Source organism: Uloborus diversus, chromosome 4, assembly GCF_026930045.1.
Source record: "Uloborus diversus isolate 005 chromosome 4, Udiv.v.3.1, whole genome shotgun sequence".
Lineage (NCBI taxonomy): Eukaryota > Metazoa > Arthropoda > Arachnida > Araneae > Uloboridae > Uloborus > Uloborus diversus.
In genome coordinates, this window is record NC_072734.1 from 122,122,824 (window position 1) to 122,139,560 (window position 16,737).

At 30.8% G+C, this 16,737-nt stretch overlaps 1 protein-coding gene across 1 annotated transcript in view; it reads left to right on the forward strand.

Moving 5' to 3' along the window:
- LOC129220809 (GRAM domain-containing protein 4-like) overlaps positions 1-13,148 on the forward strand; it is a 33,541-nt gene extending 20,393 nt beyond the window's left edge. The window contains exons 10-18 of the mRNA XM_054855240.1: positions 1,577-1,639; positions 2,182-2,225; positions 4,080-4,189; positions 4,938-5,092; positions 5,345-5,447; positions 5,988-6,078; positions 10,135-10,216; positions 10,303-10,371; positions 12,987-13,148. Coding sequence (XP_054711215.1) covers positions 1,577-1,639; positions 2,182-2,225; positions 4,080-4,189; positions 4,938-5,092; positions 5,345-5,447; positions 5,988-6,078; positions 10,135-10,216; positions 10,303-10,371; positions 12,987-13,148 — 879 coding nt within the window. The remainder of the gene's footprint in view (positions 1-1,576; positions 1,640-2,181; positions 2,226-4,079; positions 4,190-4,937; positions 5,093-5,344; positions 5,448-5,987; positions 6,079-10,134; positions 10,217-10,302; positions 10,372-12,986) is intronic.
- The last annotated feature ends 3,589 nt before the right edge of the window (positions 13,149-16,737 follow it).

Consider the following 16,737-nt stretch of genomic DNA (forward strand, 5'->3'; position numbering starts at 1 on the left):
TTGTACTATGACATAGGTCTGGCGCTCACGGGTTCTTGCTTTATAACCCCTTGTTATGGGGTTGTGATATACAAAAATATTGATTTAGACAATGTTATACATCACTTAAAAGTATGTGTAAAACCATAATAAATCAATTTAAATCTAAAGCATATTCCTTAGTAAGTGCTAATGTTTACAATCCATATTGTCATTTATGTTATGCCTTATATGTTTTTGTTATGCATTTTTTATTTCCTTTTACTGTGTTTCATTTATTGAATTTAAACTTTGGTCCATATTTTCTTTGAATTGTTAAATACAAAAGAGGTCATCTCTTATTAAAAAAAAAATTTAAAAAAAAAAGATTTTTAAACAGCATAATTCCAATTTTTGTAATGAAGTGTGTATCTTCTAAGCAGCATTTTTTACATATACAGTACTTTTTCGACAGCTTTGCATCCCCCCCCCCCCATCTCCAAGTGCAAACTCCTACACACATGTGAATTCATGCTTTTCAGTTCTTTAGGGGTAATGTAGGAGATTGGAGTAGGAACAATTTTACATTACTAAGTGTGATAAAATAAATAAAAGAGTAATGATCAACTGTGGCCTGCTGGGGTTTTAAAAAATGGGCTGATTGAGTATTTTATTTAGTCACGAGAGTAAGGCATTTAGTTTCCAAGTGGCGAGTGGAGAGCAATTATTTTCAGCCCTCACAGATGCACTATAACTATTACAAGGTCAGAAAGAATGCCCTTTGAGGGATAAAGTGGTTTGATTATTCATGAACTATACTCTTTTCAACATTGGATTTCTAAAAATTGAGAGATGTCTTGCTTCATTTTACCATAAAGACACATAGCCTATTGTATCAGTGCATTAGTACATAAACAAGCAATGATAAAAATTTTAAAAAACCTCTGACTGAGTCGCAACTGTAGAATCAAGAGAGAAAAGTAAAAATCCTTTTAAAAGCCTTCTACTATGAAAAATTAATTGCAAGTATTTTATTTGCTATTAAATAGAAACTGGCAGTAGATAAAAATTTTAAATCATTGCTCTTTATTTCCTTGTCGGACAACAATGAATTTAGTTATCAATCACATGAATAAAGGCTTAACCGTTATTAAAATCTTCTTTAAAAAAAGTTATAATTTGAATTTTATGAAACATGGAAGTTTCAAACACATTCTATCAGATGCGGAAAAAAATTATCTTTATTTTGGTATTAAATTTTAAAAATTTTAACTATGTTTTAATTGCAAAAATTGCGAAAAACTTTCTACAGGTTTTTAATATCTTCGTTAATTAATGTCATCTGAAGACGCAACCTAGCTAAGAACATTCTCGATCAACTCTCCTTTCGAACAAAATTTTTTTTTTCAAAATCGGTCCATCCATTTAGGCACTAGAATGCCACAGACAGACACACAGAAACACAGACGCGTCAAACTTATAAACCCCTTCCTTTGTGTGTCGGGGGTTAAAAATTGAAAAAATATGTGACATGACCCCTTTTTTATGTAAGGGACTCATTTTAAAGTGAGAAATATCTTTATAAGCATTTTGAGAATTTTAAATGTTTTTCTTCTAGGAAGGAGATATGGGTGTTTCTGATAAATTCCAATTGGTTCTTCATGTTGCTAGAAAAGTCCAAGTATGTTGTGATTTATACATGTAGATAGATTTGTTAAAGAACAAATGAGAGCACATCTATTTTTATTTACAAAAAATGTATCTTTTATTACCTTTTTAGTTGAGATTTTTTAATAATCCAAACATGTTTCTTCAAATATCTCAAAGTCATTTCTGCAGATACTGTCATTTATCTGCCCACAACAGAATGTGTCTGATCATCTTTTGGCGAAACATATGGCTCCATTTCCTCCTTATCAACACTGGTTTAGTGTTTGGGTCATGAGAATTTTAAAGATACATCATTTCAATCATGTGTATTCACCAAGTTTGGTCTTTTTGAAATGTAGCTATCCTGTTCTTATATATCACCTCAACAGGTTCAGCTTCATTTTGACTGTTACTTAGCTGCAGAAGATGAAATTTATTTCTGTGTTTTCATTTTTTCATAACAGTGAAACACTTTCATGCAATCTTTATACTCATTTGTTCTTTAATAGCAATGATTTTGTGAACTATTACGACTTATTTAATATTTCTTTCTAACACTTTTATTTTCTTCAGAATCAGTTGGGTCACATGGCTAATTGCTTGGAAAAAGTTAAAAAGTGAGTTATAGATACATTATTCATGAAATTTATTGTTTTCATTTTTCTGTAAAAATATATTTGACTAGATTTTTTGGATGTTTTGTTGTATAAAAATAAATGTTTAACTATTTAGACATTCTTGTAGTCAACAATTATTATTATTATACTAGCCAAATTAGATGCTTCAAACAATTTTCAAATTGTGTTGAATACTTGCAGTGTTTCTTTTCTACTGTATGTTAAAAAAAAAATAAATTGAAAATTTTGCTTAAAATTAAATTTGAACTAGTATGTTGTGGCCATTACGAAACTTTCTTCTATATTTTTCTTTTTTTTTTTTTTTCTGATCCCTCCCCATGCTTGACGAGGAAGCAATATTCCCAACAAAAACAAAATTACACATGCAAAAACTTGACGACTATCCCAATGTCTGAATTATTGCAAAAGCAAAGCAAAGAGCGAAAATTGAAAGTTATTTTAAAAGCCTTGCTTGAATTAATTACAAATATTTTATTTGTTAACAAACATAAGATGGCAACAGTTAAAAATTTTAAATCATTGAGATAATATTTCCTATCATTTCCATACAATTAAAATCACGAGAAATACGCAGACGACAATCTATTACGATTTATCTTTCTTATTGTTGCATTAATAAAGCTATTTTTATTCAAAAAAAAAAAAAATCAACACCTCTTGGAGCGATCGGCGTCAAAATTGAACCAAAGCCTGTTTACATATGGATTCACATATATTCCAAATTTCAACCAGAACGTAGCATTACTTCTTGAGATAGGGCACTCAAAATGGAAAAAAAGAACGGGTGATTGCGCTACCCCCTTTTTAGCTGTTGACACAAAAATAAAATCAGTTCTTATACCCACTAAGGGCTACTTGCCGATAAATTTTTCTTTCATTCCGTTCATTATTTCTTGAGATACAGCAGTCACAATTGACGACAAAAAACGTTCTATAGCTCAACCCCCGTTTGAGTTATTGACACCAAAATTGAATCAGCACCTGTTCCTGTTAATACCAACATATGGACCAAATTTCGTTTGATTCCGCCAGTTACTTCCTGAGGAATAGCAAGCACGCGTAACTCGAAAAACGTCCCATTGCTCCACCCCCCTTGGAGGAATTCGCGCCAAAAACTAATGGGCACAAGTTCACATAGGGGCACATATGTGTACTAAATTTCGTTCGATTTCATGCGGTAGTTTTGTTGTAGAGCGGCCACAAAAAACTGGTCACACACAGACGTGACACACATACATACACACATACACACACACAGACAGACAGACATTTTCCAAAAATGGTCGAAGTGGACTCAGCACACCTCAAAACGTTCGAATCCGTCAAAATTCGAAATTCGAAAATTTGCACGAATCCAATACTTTCTTCTATATATTAGATATAGAAGAAAGTAAAAAAGAAGCAAATTTAAACATCAAAATGGCTTCTTTGAGGTACACTCTTTCAGATTTCAAGTATGTTGGTGCGATAGATTTGCCTGCATTTGAAATGGGCAAATATCATTTGAGGCTGTGAGAAGCAAATGACGAAAGTGCCAAAATTAAAAATTTGTAGATAAGCAGTGCAAATGATAGGTGATCCACTCCTGTTTTGGGGCAAGAGACAGTACTAGTAGCCCTGGTAGGTGCTGCGCTGCTATGCAACTTGATTTAGAAAATTTTTCAATGAAAGCCTACCTAGGACTGAATTGAAACTTGAAAATATCCACTTGCATCCCTTTGCTTCTCATTGCCTCATTTCTTCTTTATATTGAGAGAGGTTAATTGGTATAAAATTCGAGATTTTTGTTTTTGCATATATTTACTTACTTACTTATTTATTTATTTATTTTAGTTTAATGTTGTGGCAACAGCCAGAAGTGACAGGTCATTTATACTTCCTTTTAATTGTTGGTTTTATTACTTCCTGTATTTTTCCTGCTCATCAGCTTTTTACTGTTGCTGGTTAGTATGCCTTTATTCTTAAATCTTTTAAAAAATATATTGTCTTTAAAAATGTAGCTTCTGCTGTGTAATCCCTTTTTGTAATACTGTATTATGGCAAATTAGCACATAATGTGCGTTTTTAGTTTTTTGAAACTGTTCTCAGTTTTTGCCGTTTTTATTAATTTTTACTTGTTTCCCATCCATAAGTGTTTATGCAACAATTCTTTTGGAAAATGATTTTGATATTATTATTATTTTATTATTCTCCTTTTTGTATTTCTAATTTTTTACAAAGTTGCTAACTACAACAATAAACTAATTTAAAGTTTATAAATGTTTTAGCATTTAGTTAATCTACTTTCATGCCACAACTTTTACTAAAATTATGTTTATTCTTCTGTCTCATTTTTAATGATTAATGTTCTTTCTTTTGCGAATTATTCAGAACTTTAAAAAATGAATAAATAAAGTGTTTAACTTTTAAGCTTTTATTTCATGTAAAATGGTGTAAAGTGATTCAGTTTTATTTCATTAAAATTACAATTAACTGTAGACTTTATGTTTCTGTTTAAATTTTTTGTAGAACTTGTAATTAGTATCTTCAGAATTTTCTTTTCTTCTGAAGTTGTTCTGTTTTAAAAACGTAGTTACAGAGTAGCCAATCTCTTCAATGTGACATCAAAGTTTTTTTTTTAAATGTAATTTGAAATTCAAATAAATTTGTGTCTGTTATCTGGTTTTCATCCATATGATGCTTTCTATTTAGGTTTTTATCTGGGCGTCAAACTTTTTATCATTGACTACTTATTTTATCGCTTTCCAAGAGTTCAGCAAAAGCACGATACTACTGCTCGTTTATGGAAGAATCTACCAACTGATGCTCAACTCGAAAGGAAACACAACAGAGCTGAGCTGGACAAAGTAATTCTACTTTTATTCACTTTCCAGTAACATTTCATAATTTGAAAACATTTAGTAATGACATTACTTTAGTAATGTAATGCTTTTTGAATTAAATTTTTGAAATATTTGTATGAATATGGCATTGATTTAAATAATTTCTGCTTCAAACTGCTTGAAATTATGAGTGTTACAGTTAACTTTAATCAATGTAAACAATAAAAACTACATCCTATATAGTTTTGAAATTTTTAATGCATTGATATTTTTCAGCTTGTCGTGAATCAAAGCAGCAGCGTTTGCACTTCCCTGTCATCCGAAAATCAGAATTTCTGTGAACTTTTCAATTTGCCACCAATGGAGACGCCTCTGCCTGGTAAATGTTTCTTGAGTTACTTTATTTGAACCAGCAAAAAAAATAAATAAATAAATAAATAAAAGGGCATTTAAAGCTCCTGAAGTCTCTTCCTCTCAAAATGGAACATCATGAAATTTGCCTGAATCTAATTTGAAACTGAGAAAAAAAAAGACACTTTTTTTTTATCTATTATTTTTTTTATTTTCATGCATAAAACTGATAATTAAGAAAAATGATTTAAAATTTTTAAATTAAAATTTGAAATAATTTAAACACTTTAAAAATAGAATAATTAAAAAATTAAAATAATTTAAGAAATTTAAATAATTAAATTAAAATTATTTTAAATTTTTTTTAAATAATTTAATAGAAAGTAATTTTAAAATTTTAAAAGATCATACTAAGGTTTAAAAAAAAACTATATTGAGCAAGACACCTAAAACTTATGTGTCTAGAAATTTGAAATTTTTGAATAGAAAAAAAAGCCATACTTAAGTTATATAAATTGTATCATTTATTCATTCAATGTTATTTATTTTGTTTTATTCTTATATTTAGCATGGCATGGAGGTCGTAGATGTACATTGATTAATAAGGACAAGTCTCTTACTGCTGCGTTCAAGAATGGACGTCTCTACTTAACAAACAGGTTTGTTTGTTTTTTTTTAAATTGCGTTTATTAACCCCCAATACAGAGGAAGGGAATTATAAGTTTGACATGTCTGTGTGTGTGTGTAGCTGTCTGTGGCACTCTAGCACCTAAACAGATGGACTGATTTTAAAAAAAAAAATTTTATAACGAGTGTTCTTAGCTAGGTTGTGTCTTTTGATGACGTTAATTAACAAAGATATTAATTAAAAACCTCTAAAAGGTTTTTTGTGATTTTTGCAGTGAAAAATGTTTAAAATTTTTAAAATCTAGTACCAAAATAAAGAGAATTTTTTTGCACGTCTGATAGAATATGTTGGATTTTCCATGTTTCATAGAATTCGAATTATAACATTTTTTAAAGCAGATTTTAATAACGACTAAGCCTTTATTCACGCGATTGATAACCGAATTCATTGTTGGCCGACAAGGAAATAAAACGCAATGATTTAAAATTTTTATCTGTTGCCAGTTTCTATTTAATAGCAAATAAAATACTTCACATTGATTTTTTACAATATAAGGCTTTTAAAATAATTTTCAATCTTCCCTCCTGATTCTACATTTGCAATCCAGTCGGGGTTTTTAAAAAATTTTAATTTTATCGCTGCTTGTTTTAATTCTAAAAGCTGCTCTTATGCAGCAAATAAATAGTTTTCATTGTTTACAAATTGGCATTCATGAAACTTTTTCGAGTATACTTTAAAGTGTAAGGAATAAAAAAATAATAATATAAAAATCATTCATTACTTGCACTTGGTCATGAAAGAATTTTGAAATGTAATACCATTTCAGAATTTTTCCTTTGAAATGTTTATAACCAAATGTAGAGGTCCACACTAAGTGGAATATCATGAAAAGGGAAAGAATAACAAGGTTCATTTATTAAACTAGTTTATTTGCTCTAAAAAAAGCATAAAAAATTAGCATTGAGTATTGAAGACAAGATTACATTAGCCCAATTATTCAGGGCATTAAGTGGTGAGAAATTGTCCCAACTTCCCCCTTCGTTCTCTGTTGCAGAAGTTAGGAATCAACAAGCAATGTGCAATGCAAAATACAGTGGAGTATAAGAAAATCGTACAAATTAATTTAAAAAAGGGGGGCAAATGAAAAGAGTTAAAATAACTAAGACAAAATAGTAAAGTAATATTTTGATGGAAATATATTTAAGTTTTTGTCCTTCAATTTTCTATGTGTGTTCTGGTCCGCGAGAATGATTTTAATATGAGGTGTGGCCTTCAAGCGTTAAAAGATAGGACCACTGAATGTAGGTTCTCATGTCACTCCACTCTTCTCTCCACACTATGGTAAAAATTACAGTAAATAATACACTCACTGGCCAATGAATTAGAAACCCCTTGAACAATATTTTACTGAACCACCTTTTTGCACAGATAACTGCTCTGATTCATTGGCCATCGAGTCTACAAGCTTCTGGAGTGCATTTACATCCAGATTTGCCTTTGTACCATATCCCACGCATTTTCTATGGGGTTAAGATCTGGGCTATGCAGTGGCTATAGAAGGTGTTAGAAACCTGACTTATGCTCAACGAACCGATTTTCAACACTACTGAACTGGCACGGTGTATGGTTACATTATCGTTCATGAGATATCCGTCGCCATCAGGATATAAATGCAACACTGCATGATGCACTTGATCTGCCAGTATATATAAGTATAGGGAGCCATGGCACGCCAAAAAGGTACGGGGAGATATCCCGTATCTCACGGCGAGCAAGGTTCACACATTAAGGGGTAAACTCCCAGCTGGGCTGACGACCAGCACGGGGACCTTCCCCGGCGCAATAAGCACCAAGACCGTCCGTGGCCCAGACGACTATCGACCGTCGCACCCAGCCGTGCCCGCTACATGGATCCCCCGGACGGTGGAACCTAAGGCTTACAGCTAAGTGGTGGGGTGTGTGCAGAGTAAAGTATATATAAGTATCACATGGCTGTTTGTTTACCCTCTAGGAGCACCAGGGCACCCCTTCCATGCCAGCAAAACATGCTCCATATCATGATACTGCCTCCAGACCCTTGCAAAGTGCGAGTAACGCAAGAAGTTTCTCTCAAAGGTTTCTAATTCATTGGCCATTGAGTGCAATAATAATTTTGTATACTGCATTTTCTTCATTTACATGTATCAGCTACACTTCTTAGCCTACATTTCCAGTAAAAGTCAGAACAAGAAGAAAAAAGCATGAAAGAAGGCTTGATGCATCTTAAAAATATCGCGAAAAACAAAAAAAAAGTCAAAAATAAATAAAATAATTTAATAAATATCGAAAAATTAAAAATTGGAAAGTAGGGTATTGAAATGGGGGAAAATGTCTGTCGGTCGGTCTGTCTGTCTGCCCCCCCCCCCCAATAACTTTTGAATGAATAGTCCGATTCGAACAAACTTTTTTTTGTTCGAAAGATCTTGGCAAGGACACCTCATTCCCATATTTCACTTTTTGATTTGAACTATTTTTTGTTCAATTTTGAACAGTTCAAAAAAACTTAACATTAGCGCCTACGGGGAAATTCAAGGCAATTCCGAACTGTGAGGCGAATTTGCTTCAAACAAACTTTGTAGGAAAAAGCTTTTGATGAAAAAAACTTGTATATAAAATATCTTTTTGATCTGAACAATTTTCCGTTCAATTTTGAACAGTTCAAATCCCTTAACATTAGCGCCAATGGGGAAACTGAAAGTCAATATGGATTCCGTACTTGAAGGCAGATTTTTTTCAAACAAATTTTGTTGGAAATAGCTCTTGACGCCAAACTCCAGACTCTGACTCCGAGAATTTAGGGGCACCTGACTCCGAATCCGACTCCTGTGCCCGACAATTAATCGGACTCCGACTCCCCGACTTCGACTCTGACTTCGTAGCTTTGGCAAAAACTTATACACGGAGGACAAATGACTGACTTCGATTCTTGGGCATTTGTCTCTGACTCTTTATCCCAAAATGAGATTGACTCCGACTTTGCAGCTATGATTTTAACTGTGAAATAATTATTGTTGACATGACTTGTTTTTATTTTCACGCTCAAGTTTTAATTTAGGTATTCAGTTTTCGGCGGATAAACTCGAAGTCATTTATGTTTCTACGTAAAGATTTGCGCAGACGATTTTTTTTTGACAATGAAAAGTATTTCTTTAAGTTGACATTTTATTGTTTTTATTTATTTTGGTAAGTGCATTGATTTAATTAAAAAATTATTTTTGGAAACTGGAAAAATCAACTTTTTTTTTGATATGATGTATTTATTTTAATGAGCTTATTAATTTTAATAATCATTTTTTGTTCTGGAAGCTGTTATAGAATTTTTTTTAATGGAAAAAAGTGTATTAGCTGCTTTGTTTGAAACAATTTGCGATTTTAGCTATTTTTGAGAATATTGATAAGGTACTAGAAATTAGTATGAGTATACGGGAAAGTAGGCTCATATAGTTCTAGACGGAACTTCTTGTTCTCTTTTACTCAGGTATAATTTTCTATAAGAGGGTATTAGTGTTTTGTTTGATTGAATCAAGCCCTGATTTTTTTTCTGTCTTGTTTCAATAATTTAGGTCTTGCACATTTTTTTTTTTAATCCCTTTCTTGAGTAAAGAATGCCATTAAAAAATTTACTTGAAATGGATACTAATTTATGCAACAAAATATGTTAAGTTATTTTCAACCAAAGAAATCCCCCCCAAAAAAAGATTTTTACGGTAAAATAGTTCAGAGCATTTTTAACTTACTTGTTATTTCCAACCCTTTATTTTATTTTATTTTATTTTATTTTATTTTATTTTATTTATTTATTTATTTTTTTTTTTTTTTGCATGAAAAAATACAAATAATTTTTAAAAACATTTTTACGTGTCTCCAACTCATCTTAATTCACACTTTAACATTTTAGCTTATAACAAGTGCATTTGATAGCAAGCATTTAAAGTTATAACATAAAGAAGATATTTAAAAATGTTTTTTCAAAATTTCTCTTCCATTAACTTCAATGATCTTAAAAATTTGCTTATTGTAGAATTACTGTTTTCTTTTTTTCTTTCAGTTTCTTGTGCTTTGAAAGGTCCAAATCGGTCACACCTAAAAACTTAGTATTAGCATTGAGAAACATAAATAGAGTAGAAAAGGTATTTTTTGTTGTTCGTCATTTCTGAGTATAAATAACATACTTGAAAACATCAACTTTAATTAATTTATTTGTTGCTGTATTTAGGCCAAACCATATCCATGGATACCTGGTGGTGGAATGGCTATTGAAGTAACTATGATTTCTCCTGAAAAGGTGAATATACCCTTAATACTGCAATTATGCATGGATGAACTTTTTGAGAATATATTTTTTAATGTCTTTACTTTCATAAATATAATAAACATAGCAATGCAGATCTTTTCTTGTATGCATAATTGTTGGCGGATTGTAATTTATGTACATTTCATTTTTTACTCGTTTACCAATTATTTATTCATTGAAAGTATTTCAAAATAATTATGTTATTTACTACTCATATCAAACATAGTTTTTGCTGGTAAAAAGTAGGATTTAAAAAAAATGTCCATCAAATATCTTTTGAACCATTCGAAAAGGGGGCTATCAGAACAACTATCAAAATGTCATGAAAATCTGAGGAGCAGCTGGACCTATACTTAATTCGCTTTCTAATAATGCACAAGATATTAAGATTGCTACAGAAATATAAAGTAAATTAGAATATGAAATTTAGTCTATTTTTTGCTATTTATATCTTGTGAATTTTTGTTACTGTTTTATTTCAATACTTTTATTTATTCCGATCATCAATCGCTACCAAAGTGCTCTTTGATGATGATGTTTTCACTGCAATTGATCATTAAAATTAAAACTGGGGAATGGAAAAAGTTAATGGGAATCATTTTTTAACTACAGTCGAACTCACTTATAACAAGCCCTAATTTAGCAAGAACCCGGATTTAAGGAGGAAATTGGAAATATTCAGTTGGTACAATGTAAAGCCTATAAGAGCAAAACTCACCTTTAATGAGTAAGCCCCGCTTAAAACGGGCAATATTTTTCTGATTCATAGAATTTCCACTTTCTTCTGGTTGACCTTATCCTTTCTTAGAAAAATTCCTTATTTGCGATTTTTTTCACAAACCTGTTTTTTACGAGCACTTGGGTATTACGGGCAAATATTGCGTTCCCTTCTTTCTCGTTATAAGCCAGTTCGACTGTATTTCAATGTAATTTTATTATTTAGAGCAATGAACTGCAGTAGAAATTGCTAAATGCTTTTTGTTTCTGAAGGGCATTGATCTTAATTTTGTGAAAATTTCCAACTCTTGAACTCAAATCTTAACAATTCTGAACTACATGAATTGTGAAAAATAAATAAATAGATCAAGAGCATAGTGAAATGCTTTTTGGCGCATAAATGCCTTTGTCTACCCATTATTGAGATATAAGGCTTTAAAGTCTGCCAAACTTTTAAGAAAGGTTACCAAACTTATACAGTAAAACCTGTAAAGTTGACCACCCTTGTAAGTTGACCACCTGCCTATGTTGACCGCTTTTATCGGGAACGAAATTAGTCCTATCTCATATAATGAAGGAAAACCTCTGTAACTTGACCACCTCTCTATCTTGACCACCTGTCTATCCTGACCAATAATGTACACCAAATTTAGTTTGGAGTATTGTAAAAAACCCTTTGTAAGTTGACCACTTGGTTTATTTGTTAAAACTTAACTAAGAAAATTATTTTATTTTATTATTTTTTTTTTTTTTATAGCTTTCCATGAAAAATTTTAATGCTTTGATGCACAGTTGCCATCTGCTCCGCATCTTGCGGAGTTGCTCCGCAAAAATAGCTAGACTTTGCAGCTCTGCAAAAATTTATCTTGCTCCGCATTTCCAGGTCAAGCGTATTCAGGCATGACATAGTAAAGATGTTTTTCTTTTGTTGTTCTATTTGAGATAGCCTTTTGTACTCTGTTCAATGATGACAGATGTCAGTAGTACAAAGGCTTTTCTTCCAGTTGCAATATTTTGTGGCAACACTGGAATTGTACTTAAGAGTAAAGTTATTTATTTCTGGTGCAAGGGATTAAGAAATAGAACATTTTCATTTTCAACTGCCGTGATGAACTAAGAGAGTTCAGCTTGGTGCTCTTTGTGTAATGAGTTTTACATAAACTGGTTTCAAAAAGAAAGTTAGTTGAACTTGAGATTGATAAAAAGTATGAAACATTAAAATTAATTGAAAAGGGGGGAAGCAAGAGAAAATTAGCTGACCACGTATGGAATTTCTAAAACTACAGTGTCTAATCTTGTAAAAAACAAGGGAGAAAAAAAAATTTGAATTTTTAATTATTGTTTCAAAGTAATGTTAAAAAATGAACGTAAGTTGAATAGAAAGAATAAGTTTGAATTAGTCAAAAAATCAATACATGATGCAAAAAATTACAAAAAAAAAAAAAAAAAATCCGTACCACCCTTTATAAGTTGACCACCTGTCTAAGTTGACCACCAAAGTACTGCACCGCAAGTGGGCAACTTACACAGGTTTCACTGTATAGACGTAATGAGTAATTGAGTACCATGCAACTTCACTGTCTGTTTGTAGCCATACATCCATCTGCAAAGCGTATGAAATATGTCTTCCATTTCTCAATGAAAGTCTCTAAATTAAATGATGTGTATTAAAATTTTGACTCGGAGACTTTATATTTTAGTACCAGGGAGACGAGGGCAAGTAATTTATCCATCCAAAAGCTGTTTTGCTGTGCTCTTTTGATTGTTACACATTTAGATTTTTTTCATTATTACATTATTATGGTTTCCTGGTGAGACTGGCAGATATGCAATATGCACTGTGCCATGCTATGAGTAGTATATTTTAATCCTGTAATTATGTCTTGCAGACATACATTTTCGGCGCAATACTGAACCGGGACGAGACTTTGGAGAGCATAATGGACGCCGGTCAAAAAGCAGGCCTCTCCTGGGCCACAGCGCCACCTTCCCAACCCGAGCACGAAGAAGTCGTCGCGGGTCCAAGCACGAAAAAACCAGCTGCTACGTGAGGTGTCATCTCTGTGTGTGTTGCTTGTTGTGTGTAGCTTTTAATATGTCATGTGTTTTGTAAACTCAGAGAGCTTCTAAGACAACCAGAATCTTTGTGCATGATTCTGTTTGCTTTTTAATGATGTGAGTGGGCTAGTGAAGATTGCCATATTTCCTTACTTAATTTTAAGAGTTTAAGACTTGCCAATAGTTTTCTTATTTCCATGGTTGCTTTTATGTGAATTACAATCAATTTTCTTAGAACTGTACTTTTTTTTTAATTAACAAAAACGTGAAAATTGTAATTTAACTTGCAATTATCCAAATTAAATTTTTTAAATTGAGATAAAATCCTGATAATGTGCTATGCTATGCTTCTCCTGTTTGCTTGAACAGTGTTTAGTTAGCATTTATGAAGCTTAAAATTTTTATTCATTTAATTGTTTTTTAAATTTAGGATTTTTGAGTTTGAAATTTAAAATCTTTTTTTTTTTTTTTCAATTCAAATTTAATTTTCTAAGTTTCCTTTACAAATCATTTTTGTTGTGTACATGTGTTAGGTAAAAATCTCTAAATAAAAAAAGCCAGTAGGTACAAGTCATTAGTCAAAAGTACCGATTGAAAAACACTTTCTACTGACAGTTATGTCGATTTAAGTTTGCAATCTTAGTTCTTGATTAATGTTCTGTAATATGTTTATTGTTAAATGTTTCTTAACATGATTTTCTTAAACATTTTTTTTTTTTACAATTTCTGAAATTGATCAGTACCACACTATTGCTACTCCTCACTTTTAAATAAACATTCTTCATTTTGATTAATGCACTCAGAGAGATTCAAAATTCTTACCAAAAAAATTTTTATAAGTTAACCTTTCATGAATTAAATATTAACCTTTTTTCCACCTTAGCATTCGTATTTTTTTCAAGTTCTGTTTTCACATCCAAATTTACTCTCCCCATATGCACACCTAAATTTACTGTCCCCATATGCTTATAATCAAATAATTCCTTGAGCTGTTTTGTTTTAAAATTGTTATCGTATGCTTCAATTTTCGTATTTTTTCTTGTTCTCCCTCCTTCCCAAAAAACAAGAAATTTGTAAAAAAATTTAAAAAACCTTTGCAAAGCTGATTTAGAAATTATTTAAGAAAATATGGTAATCAATTTTAAGTTCATGTTTTGAGTTACACATAACTATGTTTTTACTGCTGTTAATTTCAAATTGTCCTATTAAGTTTGCTTACCATTTTACAGTTGCTTACCATTTGAATTTTTCCAGAATTAAATTATTAATCTTCTTTCCCTGTTGGAAATTAACTATGTGTATTTTTTTGGGAATTAAAGTTATCACATTGAAATAATATTAAATTAGTCATAAAGATAATAAAATTAAACAGTAATCTACTAGTAGGTTTTAGGAATTTGTTTTAAATGCAACAGGTTTATTTTATTTATTTATTTTAGTATTATTATTATTTTTTGTAAGTATTTAATTCATAAATCATACAACAAATATGCATTGTTTAATTTTAAAATAAGAGATTTTAGAGAAAAAACTTGAGCTTTTTTTTATATTATTTTTAACGTTTGAAAGAACATCAAAATTATGTTACGAGAATTAGAGTCAGACTTGACATTTAGCGCCCCCCCCCCCCCCCCCCCCCGCTTTGAAAAATTAATGTTTTCCGCATAAATAAGCATAGTTTTTGTTGTTTTTCGATAAAATTTGCAAAGGGAAATTTCGATAAAATTTCCCTTTGCCCCCTTCAACCCTGAAAAATTTCAAAATTACATGAAATTAAATAACCTGATGAGATTAACCAAAAACTGAATGTACCAGACTCCAAAGGAATTCTTGTGCCATAAAAACAAAATCAATCAATTAGTTCAATTTCTGAAACATAATTAGCATATTGAACTTGTTACATCTTAGGTTTCATATTTAATATTTTTTTTACACTAAAGAGAGAAAAAAACCTCAAACTCTGCCTAAAATCTCAATTCTGTGTACATAGATTTTTATTTTGTATTCAAATTGAAGTTTCTTGCAGTATAACGTAGAGACCAAAATGAATATGATGCTTTGTTATAAAAATTTGCTTGCACCTATCAAATAAACTATACACCTGAAACTTCTCCACCCACCATTTTATACTGTGACTATGCAGTGATTTTTTACCAAATTTTGGAGCTGAAATGTCTTTGAACGACAATAAACATTGATGTTTTGGCTTATTCCAAAACACAGTCTACTCTCTTGCTTTTCTACTTCCTGCCATTTTGAGTAAAAGCTCCATGGTGCAAGTTTCATAACCGGGGTATTTTTCATTGTTGCTATATAAAGCTTGTGTAATTATTGCTTCGGAATCAATTTGTTTCGGCTAAAAAAATCGATTGCAGATCATGTACTATGCCATTCTTTCTGTCCCATTCAATATGAAACCTCCTGTATATTGCTAGTTATTTATTTTTTAAAGAATAATTTGTATTATATGGCAAACTACTCAATTTTGCTTTCTTAAAAATAACCCTTTAGCTTGTGCAACTAAAAATTTGTTATTTTTTCTGCAAAATAATATAACACATAATACTTTTGCTGCATGTTTAGTTTTTTTTTTTTTTTTAAGTGAAATTTTCTCTCTGGTCTGCTTTTTAAATAAAACTACAGTAAAGATAATGCAGTACAATGCATCCCAGATTAGAATTTACAAAAAAAAAAAGTATTCTCAAAAAGAACATGAGTTGTTCAAAGCTTTTAGATTGTTCATTGCATATTTGTTGTATGATTCATAAGAAAATTACTGTGAAAAGATTTCATTTGGTTCAGAAAATCATTTTCTTGTTCAATTTTAAACTAGTGAACTGACACATTCTATGCTCAGAAACATTTCAGGTGTGCACTACAAAAGTAAATAAGTAAATAAAACCCTGATGTACTAAGAATAAAGTAAAATAGTATTTAAGTAATCTCAACACATTTTAACTATTTTATAAAATAGGCTCTAGTAAGCATAAAAATAAAATATTTTAGTCAAATATTTTAGATAAATGACACAGAATAGTGTCTGCTTTACTGAAAATGAAATTTTGACTAATAAGAATTTTGTATTTATCCTAGTTTTGAGATGCAATCTCATGCCAGTTGTCTTAGCAATATTGAACTGAATGATGTGCATTTTTTATTTGAATCTACAGAGTTTTGTATTATTGATTTTGTTGCTGATTACAGACATTTTCATAAAAATACATGTTTGATATGGTTTGTAAAATGACATTTAAAATAGACATTTAATGTTCAAAATATTCTCATCATAGTGTTACTTTTGTCACTTGTTTAAAATTAATTTATTTAAAATAATATGATGTTGAGGCAGAACACTCTAATGGAGAGTCATGTCTGTGCTTTATAGCAGAAGTCTCCAAACTATGGCCTATGAGCATTTAAAATCAGGCTTGCGCAACGAACCATATTTTAGCTACAAAAATCAGCCAAGTCATAATTACTAGGTATGTTTAATTCCACTATGAAATTTTCTAATGCATTTATATTTTTGGGGTTTTTAACCCCACATATAACACTAAATTCAATATTAGTCATTGAAATGTT